The sequence below is a fragment of the Portunus trituberculatus genome, chromosome 43 (assembly GCF_017591435.1).
Source record: "Portunus trituberculatus isolate SZX2019 chromosome 43, ASM1759143v1, whole genome shotgun sequence".
Taxonomy (NCBI): domain Eukaryota; kingdom Metazoa; phylum Arthropoda; class Malacostraca; order Decapoda; family Portunidae; genus Portunus; species Portunus trituberculatus.
The window spans coordinates 13,193,401-13,210,865 of record NC_059297.1 but is presented as its reverse complement, the minus strand read 5'-3'; the positions used below and the strand labels follow the sequence as shown (position 1 = coordinate 13,210,865).

The 17,465-nt window shown below is 39.6% G+C and overlaps 1 protein-coding gene and 1 long non-coding RNA gene across 2 annotated transcripts in view; one reads left to right on the top strand and one right to left on the bottom strand.

The window, feature by feature from the left end:
• Positions 1-6,596: 6,596 nt before the first annotated feature.
• Positions 6,597-17,465, top strand: part of LOC123518058 (echinoderm microtubule-associated protein-like CG42247) — a 76,674-nt gene continuing 65,805 nt past the window's right edge. Inside the window, exon 1 of the mRNA XM_045278625.1 lies at positions 6,597-7,348. Within this exon, the coding sequence (XP_045134560.1) occupies positions 7,334-7,348 (15 nt within the window). The 5' untranslated portion in view covers positions 6,597-7,333. The remainder of the gene's footprint in view (positions 7,349-17,465) is intronic.
• LOC123518060 overlaps positions 8,091-17,465 on the bottom strand; it is a 75,305-nt gene continuing 65,930 nt past the window's right edge. The window contains exon 3 of the long non-coding RNA XR_006678658.1: positions 8,091-8,456. This is a non-coding gene — a long non-coding RNA (uncharacterized LOC123518060). The remainder of the gene's footprint in view (positions 8,457-17,465) is intronic.

Below are 17,465 nucleotides of genomic sequence, written 5' to 3'. Positions count from 1 at the left end.
CACCGCTCAGTTGTCGCGTGTTCGCCGACCTGACGTGTTGCCGCGGTAGGAGTGCCATCCAGGTACCGCGGGGATACGAGAAGCGGTGCCGTGACCTCGTGTGCGTGCGTGCGCGCATCCGTGTCACCATTGCGTTGCATTGTCGTGGTGCGGTGATGCAGGGAAAGCTGTATGTTTTGGTGTTGGTGTTGAATTAGTGGTGTGTGTGTGTGTGTGTGTGTGTGTGTGTGTGTGTGTGTGTGTGTGTGTGTGTGTGTGTGTGTGTGTGTGTGTGTGTGTGTGTGTGCGTGACTGTAATTAACGTGATGATGTATTGGTGTGTCTAATGATGGTGATGTTGATGGTGTGTGGTGATTTTGAGGATGATGATGAGGAAGGGTGTATGTATGACTGTCTATGTATGGTGATGACAGTACGGTTAGGCAGTGGTGTTGGTGGTGTTGGTGATTAATGGTGGTGATGGTGTGTGCTGGTGTTGATGATTTACGAGTGTGAGATTAAAGAATATATAGAGAGTGGTGATAGCAATGACAGCAGTGGTGGTGGTAGTGGTGGTGGTGGTGGTGGTGGTGGTGATGGTGTGTTTGTATATGTGGTGTGAGGTATTGATAATATACTGAGACAATGGTAGACGGCATTGAGAAACACACACACACACACACACACACACACACACACACACACACACACACACACACACACACACAGAGAAAGAAGGAAGGGATGGAGGAATAGAAAAGACAGAGAAGGCGAAGGAAGAGAGAGAGAAGGACGTCAACAACATAGCTATATAGAAAAGCGCCTGGCGGGACAAATAGAAAAACTGACACGTATAATTAGAAAGGAAATGATCACTGCAAAACGACTGTCGTGGGGAAGCTTTCATCCCGGGATTAAATAGTGTGGCGACCATTATCACGGGGGGAGGAGACTGGGAGCTGACACGCCAACACTACCACCACCACCACCAACACTAACAACAACAACATCACCAACATAACCACCATTAATCCCACTGTACCATCCTCTATTGATATTATTACTAGTGTGTGTGTGTGTGTGTGTGTGTGTGTGTGTGTGTGTGTGTGTGTGTGTGCCTTCCTGTTTGTTTATCAGTCCGTCTCTCTGCGCGGTTATCTGTCCGTGTGTTTTTTTGTTTATGTTTGTTTATCCTTATGTCGGTCAAGGTCGGTTGGTCCGTTGGTCTCATTCCACGCAGCTTTTAGTCTAGTGACTCGCGTCTTGTTAATACCTATGCTATTCTTAGACTGCAGGACATTCGATGCTGTCACTGTGCTTCCCTGCTACTGTGCCTCGTGGTGTTATGATTATGAATGTTTATAGGAGTGAGGAAGAGCATTTTTTCACTGAGATAACAACAAAACCAATAGGAACAACAATAACAACAACAAAAACAACAACAAAACAAAAACAACAACCATGTTGCAATTAAACATAAAGAAAATTATTTCTTTGGTAAATTTGAAGTATAATGTTCCTGTTGAAACGTGGAAAGTTATGTCTTACTGTCTATATATGGCACCCTGCCTGCGCACGAATTCATTCCTTAAATCTTCTCAAGTTTTGGCAAAGACAATACTACGCAGTTCCTTCTCATGGAGTTCTTCGTGTTACTTGTCGAAATCTGGCTGGCACCTTGAGCCTGTAATCTTGTCCTAGTAATTACTACTACTTCCTCCACTCGTGTGTTCTCCTTTATGATACTTTTAATTCAGGTGTTCTTCGTGTTAGCCATCGAAATCCGACACAGCCTTTAGTTAAAAAAAATTGCACGCGTAATAGTATTATTATTACTATTAGTTCTTCTACGTGATATACAATTGTTCGTGAGCCTCTTAAGTCCTTCTAAGAGGAACGTATTTGAGTTTCAAGCCATGATCTCAGACGGCTTTTTTTTTCCCCTACTTCTTACTCTCTAGACTCGACGTCCCTCTGATTGTACACATTTATTTCTTGTATCTTTGTCGTCACGATCTTTCCATTTTGATAACTTTTATTTTTCAACAGCGTCTTTGTTCCTTAATGACCAGTTATTTCCCCTTTGGCCTCTCAGTTTCTGTACTCTTTGACCCATTCAACTTTTCTCTTCCTCAACAACTTGTCTCTTGTCCCTCAAAAGTTGTTCTATAGTCATTTCACAATACCAATTGTACCTTTTACAGCTCCTCCAGATCTCCCATATCCACTCTTACTCGTCAACGATCTTTTTTCCCCTCCCCAACCCATCCAGTCTCTTCACAAAGCATCCTTTACCTGCACAAGCTCTCCAGACTGTCCATATCTTCTTTTATACTTGTACAAGCTATTCTATTTCTTTGATAATCTCTCTTAGAATTAACAATCCTCTTCAATGGTTCTAAAACCTATTGGTCACCCCACACACCCTCTTGAATCCCCTTACAATCTTTCTACAGTAACTTGATGCAGGGCAAAGTAAAGACCAGACAGAATTGTAATTGTGTCGAGGCAGAGAAGAGCTAGTTGTCAATGACTGGTTGAAACTAAACCGCCTCCGAGTGCAGCCCAAAGAACAATGAACGAAAGGGCAAGTATAGCAAACGCAGTGAAGAATATTTCAACACTCTTTTAAAACAATGTATATTAAAGTCTGACAATATGAAATAACTTCTAATACAACATATATTTTTTCAATTCTTCCTTATCCTCAAAAATTCTCACATATTTCTGAAATCTTATATAATGTTCTCTTATTTCTTTAATCACTTTCCATCCCTCCTTTCATCTTCTTAGCCCAAATCTTCATTCGGCCTCGATGTTTTAATTGGTCTTTTCCAGATAGATGTCTTGTGCCATTCTTTCGCTTATTCTTTTTGTATCTCATGTATCTTTAAAGCAATCCTCTAATCTTTATCCTTTGTCCTCCTCTTATTCTTATCACCGCCACATCCATCCATCTTTCTACTACAACCTGCTGCTTTTGTTTGTGTCAGGTTTTCTTCTTTCTCTTCCTGTTCCAGTAAAACCTCTTCTCTGTTCATCACAAGCTCTCCACTCGCATTGTTACCACCACCACATCCATCCATCCATTCATCCATCCATCTCTCTACTACAATGTGCAGCTCCTAATTTCGCCTTTCTTTCTTCTATTTTCTATTCCAACAAAACCTCTTCCATGTTCTTCGCAAGGTCTCCAATCGCATTCTTACCGCCACCATGTCCATCCATCTATCTTTCTATCTGTTGTTCTTATTATCATCTTATTCCTTCTATCTCTTCCTGATGCAACAAAACGTCTTCTATGCTCATCACAAGCTCTCCACTGCCACCAAACTCCCATGACCTCCTTGACCTTTCAAGACCTTACACTCCTTCCTAATCTCTCATGTCTCCTCAACCTCCACTGCACTCTCCCCAATCTCATCTACTCCTCCCCGTTGTCTCCTTCCTTCCTCCATGACTCATTCATTCCTTCACGTCTCTCAAAATTTTTACGATCTCCTCTATCACTCCCAAGAATTTATGTTCTTACATTTTATATCATCAACCCCTGCCTCTGCCCCTCTCTGCCTGTCTGCCTGTCCATCTGTCTGTCTGTCTGTCTCTCTCTCTCTCTCTCTTACGGTAATGTCGTATATCGCCGTTTATTAAAGCCGGCGTTCCCAGGTGTTGCCAGACTAATTACTGACCCTCACCTGGACGGCCTTGGTCGCTGCCGGGCCCGCTCATAGTGATGGATGGACGGACTCATGTTTTTCTGTCCTCTTTTTTTTTTTTTTTCTTCAGCTATATTTTTTATTATCACTGTTGGATTATTTTTTTTTATATCATCTTGTCTCTTTTCTTCAAACCAATCTGCATTTTTTTCCACTTTTTATAACTTTAATTTGCTTTTTACACTTTTCTTTTTGCAGTATTCTTGAACTATTTCCACTACATTACACTCTTTGCGCTAATAAAAGCCTTATATATATATATATATATATATATATATATATATATATATATATATATATATATATATATATATATATATATATATATATATATATATATATATTTTTTTGTTAGTATATACTTTCTTACTTTTGTTTTTTTCTTTCTTTTTCATCTTTCCTCTTCTTACCAAAACATACATACCTTATATTAATTTCAATACTCTCTAGAAAAAAAAATAGTATTCAGAATTTTAGAAGATATTCACTAAAAAGAATTAAGACGTGGGAGGGAAACCTTGTCCTTTTCTATCCCTTCGCACCACACGTGTATCAATTATTCATATAAGAGTAGTACGTCGTGATCAAATTCTCTCTTTATAACATATGATATTGTAGTGTTTTGTTTTTCTCTCCTTTGTCCTCATTTCTTGACTTTTCCCAGTAATTAATCGGCTTCAGTACCATGAAGCGTTTCCATATGCACTGTGTTTACTATTTGGTCATTTTACACAACTTCAGAAACTTATGTTGAGGATTGAAATGGTGAAGACTATGGACATTAATCTTCTGACCTCCATAGACCACTCATAATGTAAATAAAATTATCTAATCGTACACGAATCTCAAGGAAAAAATGTGTTCCAGTATTGAAGGAGTTAAGGATTTCGCCTCATTGTTCTGGTAAAAGAGACGTCAGCTTGTTAGGGGAAGTTGCTCTAAGATGAGGGGATTTATTGCTTCTAGATTAATTAAGCGAGAATCTTACGAATCTAAGAGGTCAAGGGCTGCAAAATCAATGCATAGATAATTTCTCTCTCTCTCTCTCTCTCTCTCTCTCTCTCTCTCTCTCTCTCTCTCTCTCTCTCTCTCTCTCTCTCTCTCTCTCTCTCACGCAAACTCCTCTTTCACAGACTAACATTTACGCACACATTATCTGGAGCCTCCCCTGCTGCGTTTCATGCCGCCATGCACCTGTGTGGTCTAAGAGGGGCGGAGTTTGTGGGAGTCTTTCTGAAGAGCCTTTCCTGTGAATACTCGTACCATTGCGAAATCCCAGTAACTCTCGGTAAAGATGCATGAGTGCCTTGCCATCTGTTTGTCAAATACATACAAAAACTATCATACACACTTACATATACGTAAGTGAAGGTTGCACAGGTACTTCAAGAGGGAGAAAGAAGGTGCTTCAGTTAGTTTACGCGTCCCTCAATTAGGATAATGGTTTTAAAATCAGTGTTATATGGTCTGTATATTTAGTTTACGATCACCACTGGACCTACTTGTCCGTTTCATCAGAGAAGCTATAACTGGCCAATAGTCTACCAATCTGGTTTCTCTCAAGCTCAGGAACCCTGATCTGTTGATCCTGAGTCCTCAGTTGTGGTTCCTTTCTTTCATGGACTATCATTAAGTTCTAAGGGTAGTGTATTGGATAAAAAAGCAATGGAAATTTTTGTAAACAGAGCATCTTATTTGAATACTGAAGACAACTTTGATTCACATACAAACTCTGTTCACCTAAGCAGAGCACATTATTTGAATCCTAATTATAACTTTAAAAATATACACTCTATACTGGACACCTAAATAGATATGTTTCAGAATAGGGTCTTAAATACTGAGGCAGGAAGTGATCATCTGTTGAGCTGCCCCACCTTCACCTACTCACGTTGTTCTTCTCCCAACTCCGCTTGATAGTCACACCTTTACAAATTTTCTTCTCCCACCTCCGCTTGATAGTCACACCTTTACAAAATTAGCATAAATAGATGCCGTTCTTGTCTCTATAAATTCTAATCGTGATCGCAGAGACAAACTTGTGGGAGTTTTATCGCCTCGCTGAGGACAATCTGTTACTTAAATCGTGACGGATTTTTTTTCTTTTACTTGAGAAACACCGTCGAAAAAAAAGGTAGTGGGTGGTTGATTGCATAAGCCCTCTGATGCAATAAGTGTGTACAATAAGCACTTCATTTACATTTTGGATGAGGGGATGTTAGGTTATAGCTGGACCTTAATTTAAGCGGTCGTTGTACCCCAAATGAAAGAATATCAAGTTATAAAACTCGCGAATAATGAGTTTCTGGTTCCATATTTACACACATAAAAAAAGCTGAAACTTCCGTTATCCACTCCATTCACTTCTCAGGTTGTTCATTTGAGCGCACGTTGTACCTTGAGGAGATGAATTTACGTTGAAATTTCCACCACGATTTTAGTTCCACCGTGCAAAAAAAGCCTCGAGATTTACGTCATCCACTATTAAAGCAACACCATTCACGCCTTAGGAGGAAGTTAGGTAATAGTTCGATCTTTCCCTCAGCAAACTATGTACCGAAAAGATTGAGTTATCCACGAGCTGTGTTCCTAATCCAGCACAGAGAAGGAAATTGGAATTTGTGTCATTCACCAACTAACAGCTTTTGAAATATTTACTCTATTTCATTTTCTTTGTTTAAAGACATTAGGGTCGGCGTACACAGGATTATTGTTAGGGATATATCAAAAGGCCACAGAGGTTATTTTTTTATTACCATGGGCGTTTTTCCTTATCTACGGAATACATACAACCATTAAGCCATTTCCAAAATTGTGAAAACACCCCTGAAAACAACCATAAATCTCTTTTGGAGTTGTTGGAGATTGCTGACATGCTCGTAAGACAAGAAAGCGGTTTGGGAACAAGATCTTAGGCGACGAGCAGATGCATATTAATGTGGAGGACTAAACCGGGTATTTCTAATCGCTCTTTGAAACACATTTAACCACTCACACAAACACGTTACGAAATATAAGCAAGCTTTTAAACCTTTTCCTCCTTTATGTTATTTATGCTTTCGAGAGTTCATCGCACTCTCATAGTCGTAAATCAACTACGTATTTCTAACTTGTCTAAGAACCATTCACTAATCTCATCTAATAACTCATTCACCTTAATTGTAATACCAATTGCGCTCCCTTTCCCGTGTTTCCTCCACAAAAGTAAGGCAAGAAATAAACGAGGACACTTCTTCAAACTCACTGAGGAATGTAACAGGCGGGGCGGGTGACGCATCGTTATGATTCATGATCAGCTAATAGACTGACCAACCAACGACCGACCCACCGAGCCACCGATCTTTCTCAGTGCGCCACGCAATCCAAGCAGAGGCTAAGGAAGCATGCACTGCCATTCGTGATCCGGAAAAATCAACATGGAAGTTTAATGACAGAACTTTTGCGATGCGGATGGAGGAATGCATGAGGCGATGAATATGGAGTGTGCGAAACCTCTCGGAAAGACGGACAAAGGGAAACAAAAGAGGATCGTGAAGCGGGGCCCAGCGCGGAACAGGTAGCATTCGACAGCGGGCTCACTGGGAAAGAAGGACTTGAGGCTTACTTTTCCGCCGGTCCTTCTCGACTCACCCTTAGCCATGGGACCCTCTCAGGTAAGTAGTAGGACGACTGTAGGAGTGTGGGTGTTGCTTGAGTTCTGTATTATTGTGGTGTGTTGCTGGCGTGTAGATGGGTAGTGTGTGGTATATCGTGTGTGTATTAAAAGTGGTTGCTAAAAGAAAATGAAATAGAAAAGGTATGAATATCTTGTCGATGATAATATGTGAAATACAAATTGATACAAAATACTACGTGAAAGAATAAAGGAGTGAAAAAAAAAACAAGTATAGACACATATTACTACTACTACTACTACTGCTACTGCTACTACTACTACTACTACTACTACTACTACTACTACTACTACTACTACTACTAATAATAATAATAATAATAATAATAACAATAATAATAATAATAATAATAATAATAATAATAATAACAAAAATAATAATAATAATAATGATAAAATAGTGATTCTACTATCACGATATATGCTTACTGCTAACACTGCAACCACCATCAACACCACCGTTACCAGCACAACAACCTCCACCACCGCCGCCACCAGCACCACTTCATCATGAAATACACTGAACCACTATTTTCTCTCTCTTCCCTCCATATTCCTCCTTCGTCAGCAGAAGAAAGAAAAAAAAAGTCGACTCTCCTTAACACTGAACCATTAATCATACAAAAAAAACCTTCGTTACGAGATGGTAAATATTAAAAGGAGCATTCTAACTAGCAACCCTCGTATATCTCAGGCAAGCACTTGTAATTACTTACCGGCAGAGATAAGGAGGTCAGGAAGGCGTGTCTCTTGCAGGTGGCCAAGGTGGAAGGCACACGTGGACTCCTTCAGAAGCTCTCATAACACTTCTCTTTGGAACTCCCTGTTTTGCTCTCCTGCTGTCCTCTTTACAAACAAGAATCTTCAGTTGGTCATTTCCTATCCTTTTCTTTATTTCATTTATTTTTTTCTATTTAGAATATCTCATAACAAAAGTTTAATGTTGATATAAAATTATTTGATTTTATCTTATTTTAGTTATTTCCCTTTGCTTTTTTTTTTTCTTATATTTCTTTTTTCCTTATTATTTTTTCCCGTTTGCAAGTGGTGTTAGTGGTGGCCGGAAGCTTCCACGCCCTGTTACACTCCTGAAAGCAAAGATAATGTTCCTTTTAGCTGATTTGAATAGACAAGTTCGGATCAATTACGAATACATGAAAATATCAAATGTTGTAAAAGGATTCTAAATAATATAATAATAAATATGGTTCACAATGCACACATACACACACACACACACACACACACACACACACACACACACACACACACACACACACACACACACTCTCTCTCTCTCTCTCTCTCTCTCTCTCTCTCTCTCTAGATTTGAAAGAAAAAAGGAGAGAGAAAAACAAGAAAACGAGAAGGAAGTCAATACTAGGAAATAATGTTATGGCTCTTGCACACACACACACACACACACACACACACACACACACACACACACACACACACACACACACACACACACACGGGGACATACTTCTACACCTACACTGTACTATAACAAACTATGAAAAAACACCCGGGAGGATGTGTAGGCGTTGCGGAAAGCACACACACACACACACACACACACACACACACACACACACACACACACACACACACACACACACACACACACACACACACCCGGAACTGATGGTAAGGTGTGTCTTCATTTTCTGTAGCTGGAGGTGGTGGTGGTGGTGGTGGTCGTTTGTCTGAGCCTCTCGGGACTTTCTATTACAAGGGAAGAGAAGACGTGACACTCCTGCTCTACAGAACACACACACACACACACACACACACACACACACACACACACACTCTCTCTCTCTCTCTCTCTCTCTCTCTCTCTCTCTCTCTCTCTCTCTCTCTCTCTCTCTCTCTCTCACACACACACACACACACACACACACACACACACACACCACCATCACTACACCTCCTGTCTAGAAAGGTGTTCGTTTTAGTGACCATGCAAAGCGTTTAACGAGGCCGTTCTTCCTTACCGGTTCACTGCACTGTCAACCGGAGCCCTTTATGGAGTGCTTCAAGATGTAACACATGTTTTATACTTTGCCTAGGATTCATTCGCCCTTCCTTTACTACGTGTAAGTGGGGGAACTATTCACAATCTTGTACCTATAAAGAGTAATTGGGATAAGACTGTACATCTATATATATGGCAAGTTAGGACGTTGTTACTTGTTGTACTAAAGCTTCCGATACGTCAATAATTTAGCTGTCTTTCCTTTGCAACGTGTCAGTGAAGGAACAATGCACGTTTTTACCTATACAGAGTGATAGGATAAGGCTATATATATATATCTTAAGGCAGGTTAAAATGTTGTTACTTGCTCTACTGAAGCTCATAATATATCACCGTGTTCTTGTCCTTACGTAAAAGTCTTATCCTTATATGACATCTTGTAAGTGGAGTAAGATTCCTCTTTCTATATTGTTTTTTGTTCCAGTGTCATATTATGCTTGACTATTACGAGTCCTAAACAATCTTCTTTTATCTCTTCACCATGATTTGGTTTCCTTTGTCATCTAGAATACTATGTAACAATGTTTTGATTATTTTTCTTTCAAGGAAGGTGAAAAGATGTGACACGAATATTATGTTAGGGTATATTGTCAAATTCTTAAAACATGAAAATATAGGGAAAGGGGGAAGCTGGAAAGACCTGTCAGTCCTACGCGTGGCAGTTTTTTACATAAATGCGTATCTACTTCCATCTGTCGTCCCCATCCAAAAATTTGCTTAATCTTCTTTTAAAGATCGTAAATAACTCAACACTAGCAATCTGATAACTGAGTGTGTTTCATTCATTAGTTATCATGAAAGAACCACTTAATTCCTATCTCTTTCTTGAAGCTAAATGTTTCAAGCTGAAATCCATTGTTTCTTGCTTTATTGCGATTACTGATGCTGAAAATTTTGCTGATGTCGCTCTTCTTATAATCTCTCTAACACTGAAAAGACTTCTCTCAGGTCCCCTCTCTTAACTGACGTCTCTTGAAGGAATGTAACAATAGCTTCCGTCTCATATCCTATACTTTCATATTGACTGGAAACGTATAATTTTCTACTCTTCCCGCCAATCAAGGTCACCTATTTATATTCAACATAGTCCACATATTTCGTGGCAAGTAAAATTATGGCTGACGAATATTATGCTTTCATCTCGTTAAACTTTCATATTTTGTACTATCATATCATTTTGCCCATTAATATCATCTTGTTTTTTTATTAACTACCATAAAATAAAGGATCTACTTCTCTTATGGCAGATAAACATGGGTAACATGAACATAAGAATAATATATATTGGGTGTACGAATAACCTGTCACTGTGGAAGCTGCACTGTAAAGTTTTTTTTTTTTTTTTTATTCATTCTACTTTTCTGTGCCCTTGGTCGGTCACCCTGACGCCCACTAACAATCTATGCCTCTTATCATACAGTTTTCTTTGCATGAATAAAAAAACCCTATACGCTTTTCTTTTTTGTAAGTTCTCGCTATCTGTCACAAAGTATATAACTCAATCCGGTCTCAAGAGTAGATTCGAGAGGTTGCAGACAAATACCTACTTATAATACCTACGTACTAGTTTTTACCGCCCAAAATCCCAAAGTGGAGTCGTTGAGGATGAAAGGACTTGAACAGATGAGGCGGGGTAAGCTTGACGAAACCACGAGTACCTGCTTACATTTACCTGCTTCCATTTACTTGCCTTTCCTTCCCTACTCATTAATCCCTTCCGTACCAAGATCCGTTTCCATATTCATTTTGCTTACTAGTTTGTGATTTTATATCGCTTCCGAAACTCATGGGGGATTAAAACAGTGAAGAATGTGAGCATTAACCTTTTGACCACCGCCTTAGACTCTTCCTAATGTCAATAAGATGGCCAAATTGTACGTACACAAAGGTAAAAATGTGTCCCACTACTCTCCTACCAGATATCTAATCCTACTATTTACTAACCTCCTATTGTCAATTCTCCTTTTTAGCATCTCTATTCGAGACACATTGCATATTTAGTCCTTGTATTTATTGGTCTACGCTTGCTAATCCTCGAGCCCCAGTACGGTAAGCACTCGTCCCATCAATAGCCGTGCCGTCCTCGCCTCTCGTCCTTAGGGTGTATCATGTGGCGGCAAGGCAAGTGTAGCAACGCCAGGTTCAAGATAGCGCTATTTCTTTCTGATGTACCCTAGCACCTTTGACCTCTGTCTATCTCATGTCTTTCTCGTTCCCGTTTCCTCTCGTCCTCGATTTTTTCTTCTTTCCTTTCTCTCTCTCTCTCTCTCTCTCTCTCTCTCTCTCTCTCTCTCTCTCTCTCTCTCTATTCTCCACGAAGGCAACCATTCCATTTTACTTCAACTAAAACTTAACTAATCAAATCTAACATAACATAATCCAATTCTCTCTCTTTGACATAGTACGATCTGACACGATGAATCTTGATTAGCTTAAACCCTTCAATACTATGACGAATTTTCACCTTGAGTTTTATATATAATTAGACGATTTCATATGCATTGGGAAGGGTCTATTGAGGTTGGAAGCTTAATGGCCAGTCTTTATTATTCTAATCCCAATATATGTTTCTGAAGCTGTATTAAATTAGTATCCAGAATGAATATGAAAACGCGTCCTGGTAGTAAAGAGAATAAATAGAAATACTTGCAGATCGATCACACAAAAAAATGTCAAGTCAAACGTTACTTATACGAAAACTTTCCTTCATGCTAACTTTAACTTCAACATACACATTATATTTCTCCCTCTCCGTCTCCTTCTCCTCATCCCCCTCCCCTTCTCTCTCTCTCTCTCTCTCTCTCTCTCTCTCTCTCTCTCTCTCTCTCTCTCTCTCTCTCTCTCCCCTGCCTTGTCAAATGGTGACTTCCTACTCCCTTAATTACCTGCCAAAACTATTAAAGATGAAATGCCCTGTAATTATCTGAGAGTTTGTACACACTCCATTTAACTTTTCCCTCCCTCCTCCTTCCCTCCCTCCTTAGTCGTAATACCTGGCGCCTCACACTACTCAATTCTCGCTTATAAAAGGAAGAAAAGAGTTGCTGTGACGGAAATTGGTATTTACGTCTTGTCTTCCACGCCCTTGGCTCGTAACCAGTTCAGGGAAAAAAGTATTATAGAAGCAGAGGTGACGAAGACATGTACTGGATTATTGCCTTAGGGCTTAATGTGTGTGTGTGTGTGTGTGTGTGTGTGTGTGTGTGTGTGTGTGTGTGTGTGTGTGTGTGTGTGTGTGTGTGTGTGTGTGTGTGTGTGTGTGTGTGTTGCCTTTTTTTACGTCGTTTCTTGTTTCTGCATCTGTTTCTGTCTGTTTGTCTGTTTCTGTTTTTGTCTGGCTGTTTCCCGCCTGCCATCTCTCTCTCTCTCTCTCTCTCTCTCTCTCTCTCTCTCTCTCAGGCAGCCAGCTTAGGTAGAAAGGGCAATAAAGAGACCAGAGACAACCTAACCCTAGAAATTAACACGAATTAACATGATAGAAATGAGTGGAAGACAAATTGAAGAGATGATTATCGTGGCGCGGTTGTGAGCGATGGAAGTCATTGACGGTGGTAAGCCCTGATGGGGAGAACAATAGGGGCGTTGATAAGACCTTTGCTACTTTTGATGGCCAGTTGGGAATAGAGTTGACAGGTCTGAAAAAAGAAAAAAAGTAGCAATCCAATCCAGACTAGGTAGTGTTGATAAAGTTGTTTAGGTTTATATGCTGGTGTGTGTGTGTGTGTGTGTGTGTGTGTGTGTGTGTGTGTGTGTGTGTGTGTGTGTGTGTGTGTGTGTGTGTGTGTGTGTGTGTGAAGCTGCATTTGCTACACTACACCTCACAAGAAAAGGAAGAGAGCGGTGCGCAGTACGGAGGCAAACGTTACATAACCCAGATAATGAAGAGCCTAGAGGGTAAAAAAAAAAAACAACGACAAAGGACGGAAGGAGGTGATGCGTGAAGTTAATTACAGAATGGGGCAAAAAAAAAAAAAAATATAACGTCTCCACACAATTCAATGAAAAAAAAGTCCAGTGCAGCATTTTTTTTTTTTTAATAAATGATCGTCTGGCTGGTGTGAGGAGGATAACAAGAGAATACAGGTGCTGATTCCTCGAGGTAACAACACAGGTGCGTCTCTCACAGTGAATGCCAGAGGTCGCTGTCAGCACCAAGGGAACAAGTACCAAGAGAGCATGGGAACACTCTCACGCTGAACATCATAAAGAGAGAGGTTTAATACTGCTACTACTTTGCTACTACTACTACGACTACTACTATTACTACTACTACTACTACTACTACTACTACTACTACTACTACTACTACTACTACTACTACTGCTGCTGCTACTACCACTGCCACCACTACTACTACCACTGCTACTGCTGCTACTGCTACTGCTGCTACTGCTACTGCTACTGCTGCTGCTGCTACTGCTACCACCACCACCACCACCACCACCACCACTGCTGCTGCTGCTACTACTACTACTACTACTACTACTACTACTATTACTACTACTACTATTACTACTACTGCTATTTGTTATCTTACTACTCGTACAACAACAATAACAGCAACAAAAATCTTCTACTACTACTACGACTATTACTACTACTACTACTACTACTACTACTACTACTACTACTACTACTACTACTGCTGCTAAATTTCGATCATATGCATCATTAACATCTCTCTCTCTCTCTCTCTCTCTCTCTCTCTCTCTCTCTCTCTCTCTCTCTCTCTCTCTGTCTGTCTTTCGTCTCCGTCAGTCCAATGTTCACTCGCTGGTCTCAGTTCCAACCTCCTCTCACTAAAGAATGTCAAACACGGATGTAAACACAGATTCAGATGAGTGTCCACGCGGTCCTCGGCGTGACAGATGCGTGCTTTTGCAGCTGATTCCCACCTCAAGGGCACATAAACACAGTGTGGAAGGAAAAAAAAATCTCATCAAAGAACGAGGAGGAGAAGGAGGAAGATTATAAGAAGAAAGAAGAATAAGAACAAGAACAACAACAGCCATGAAGAGAAAATTAATTAAAGCAAGATAAAATATATACACAAGAATCATACATATCAATAAATGAATAAATAAGCAAATATGTACGTAGGTAATATATAAAAGTGATGATAGTGCACACAGACAGACAGACAGAAAAAATAAGATGTAGTACGTACATGAATAAATCAAATGACAAAACCAAAAAACGACACTAACTAAATAAGACATATAAAAAGAATAAAAAAGACCACCAAGTGACTATATTCTATTCATCCTTAGTACAATCTCACAACTGCGCAAAATTGAATGAGAAACGGGGACGAAGGATAATGACACTTACAAAACTCCCACATCCACCCGCCCGAATATGTAAATGCTAATCTGGGATGTCGATAATAAAACGGTCCGGTTCTTTATATTTAATGGGGTGACCGAAAGAATGTGGCAGCAAAAGCAAAACAAAAGCAGGTTCTAGTTCGACGAATCGTAGCCTTCACGCCCACCAGCCGAGCATACCCTGTTCTTAATCTCTCATTTTTTGTCTTAACCAGATGGAGTATTTATTTTTTCTTCAATTGCAAATCCATATCATTCTCTGCCCGCTCTTCTGTCTGTCTCTCTGGAGTTCTTCACTGGTAGGAGATGAAACTTGTTAGTGAAGATAAGAGAAACCAACACGAATGATTGGTATTTTGTACTGGAAAAATGAGGTTTAATTTATTTGTTTTTATCATATATATTGCTCCCCCCACCTCTCTCTCTCTCTCTCTCTCTCTCTCTCTCTCTCTCTACAAGATTGTCAGGCTCTTTACTTACTAAAAGGTGGAATTCAGGGATAAAGATCTGATTATTCAGCGCAAATGATCGATTCCTTATAGTATAGGAAAAATGCGAAACTTCTAAGTATTCTTCTGCATCACACTGACTGTCTGTCTGTCTGTCTTTCAGTCTGGCGTTTTTCACATTTAGAAGATCGAATATGGAGATAAAAATAAGACAAACCAAAGCGAATCATTTACTATATATATAAAGAAGAAGAGAATTTTGTGAACATTTGTCTGTATCAGAAATCATCACTAAAGGTCCAGGAGGTAAGGGACAAGTAACAGCAGGGGTCGGGTTTTTTTTCCTGCGTCAAGTACAAGGTCGCGTCGTGAAGTCCCAGCCTGCTCCCCCTTGATCCCTGGAACCCTGCAGCGCCAACATCGCCCAGTACAGAACACAGCCGGGTTTCGTCAGCATTAGGAAGTAACTACGTTTCCAGCCACTACTAAGAATTATACCAATGCCAGGGTGATTTTTCTATAATTTGTGTCCTTGTGTATAGACTGTTCAGGTCCCAGCAATGTAGATGAAAATGTACTTCCCTTTTCTCCATCTTTTACTCAGTCTATTATTTATTTGTTTCTGACGTACTTTAGTAAAAAATTGTTACTGGTTTAGCTTAACAACGCCTTCTGAGAGAAAGAGAAACGTTGCAGGTTAATAGAGAAAGATGTCTGTGCCTAAAAAAAAAAATAAACCACGGCTACAAAATAATATCACTTCAGATTTGCTTTTGTTCCATTACATGCACTATGTTCTCATATTTATCTTGTCCGGTGAGCCGTGTCAGTGTCTGCATACACTACTGGAACTTCAGTGTACGTGTGATCTTTCTATTACTTAATCAATGTTCTTGCTGTGTCTGGTTTGCTTCACAGCGAATACTTGTTAGTGTTTATAGAAATAACAATGAAGTTTCTTTACATTATCAGGACTAACTTAATTTTCGTTTCTTTCTTTTTTTTATGAAGGATATGGGCAAGGGCAAAGCACACACACACACACACACACACACACACACACACACACACACACACACACACACACACACACACACACACGTACTATATATATAAAAGAGTAAAAATCCGTTTAACCCTTTTACTATTTTTTGTTTATTATAGCCTTCAACTTCAACTTCTTCAACACTTCTTTTTGCAAGACAGTCTTTTGAATTGTTATATAATCTATGACAATTCTTTTTTTTTCTTTTTTTTTTTTGCGTCCTGTTTCTCTATTCTATTAGGATTAGGACGATGCCGCCTTGTAGAGAGCTCGGTTTTGTCATCTGGGAACCGTTACCTGAGTGGATATCCTGCCTATACCCTTGGACTTTGATCAGGATTCGAACTCATGCGCTTGAAACCCTTGTCCCTTAAAGCATGCGTGTTCTCACTGCATCACGTCGGCCCCTGTAATATATCAACCTCATATTTACTCCTTGATCTATGTGTGTCCGTGCAAACAATACTTTCCAGTTTTTAGAATATAAAACCAAACCCTCTTGATGCTTTTCTTTTTTTCAAATTGCAGGACAGTCGAACGTAATCAGGTAGTACATCATTTTTTTCGTTGTCTTAACCTCTTCAGTAATGGGACATACTATTACCTTGAGTTTTGGACATGATTAGACGATCTTATTGACATTAGGAATGTTCTATGGAAGTCAGAAGATTACTGGCTAGAGTCCTCACCATTTTAATCCCCACATAAGTTTTTGAAGCTGTATAGACTCAACAAATAGTAAGCAGAATGAAAATTAAAACATGTCATGGTACTGAAGAGGTTAAAATCTAAAATGTTGCAAATCCTTACCGGCCACTGTTAATATTATCTCCACCATAAATTTTCTCAGTTGAAGCAAAAGTATTAGTTGGAAGTTTAGAGTACAAGCTAGAGAAAGAGAAAAAAGACACCGCTGACATTAATAAGAGTAATCTTCTTTTCTTGATATTGCTACCTGTCGTTGTACTCTTGCATCAGCGCCACCTTCACCACCAGCTTTTTTTTTTTCTCATCTATTTTTTTTCTTGTGGTTCTCGTCCTATTCCCCATTCCTCCTCCTACTCCTCCCCTCTCTTCACCAGTTAGAAAATAGGTATATATTCGGTCACTGAAGATAAAGCATTTCATTACCTGTCAAGAAATTAGTTTACACAAAAATATAACATGACAATCACTCTGTTTTGGTTAATTTCTTGAGGTGAAGGAAAAATAAGATACTAAGAGAGTGTGTTGGG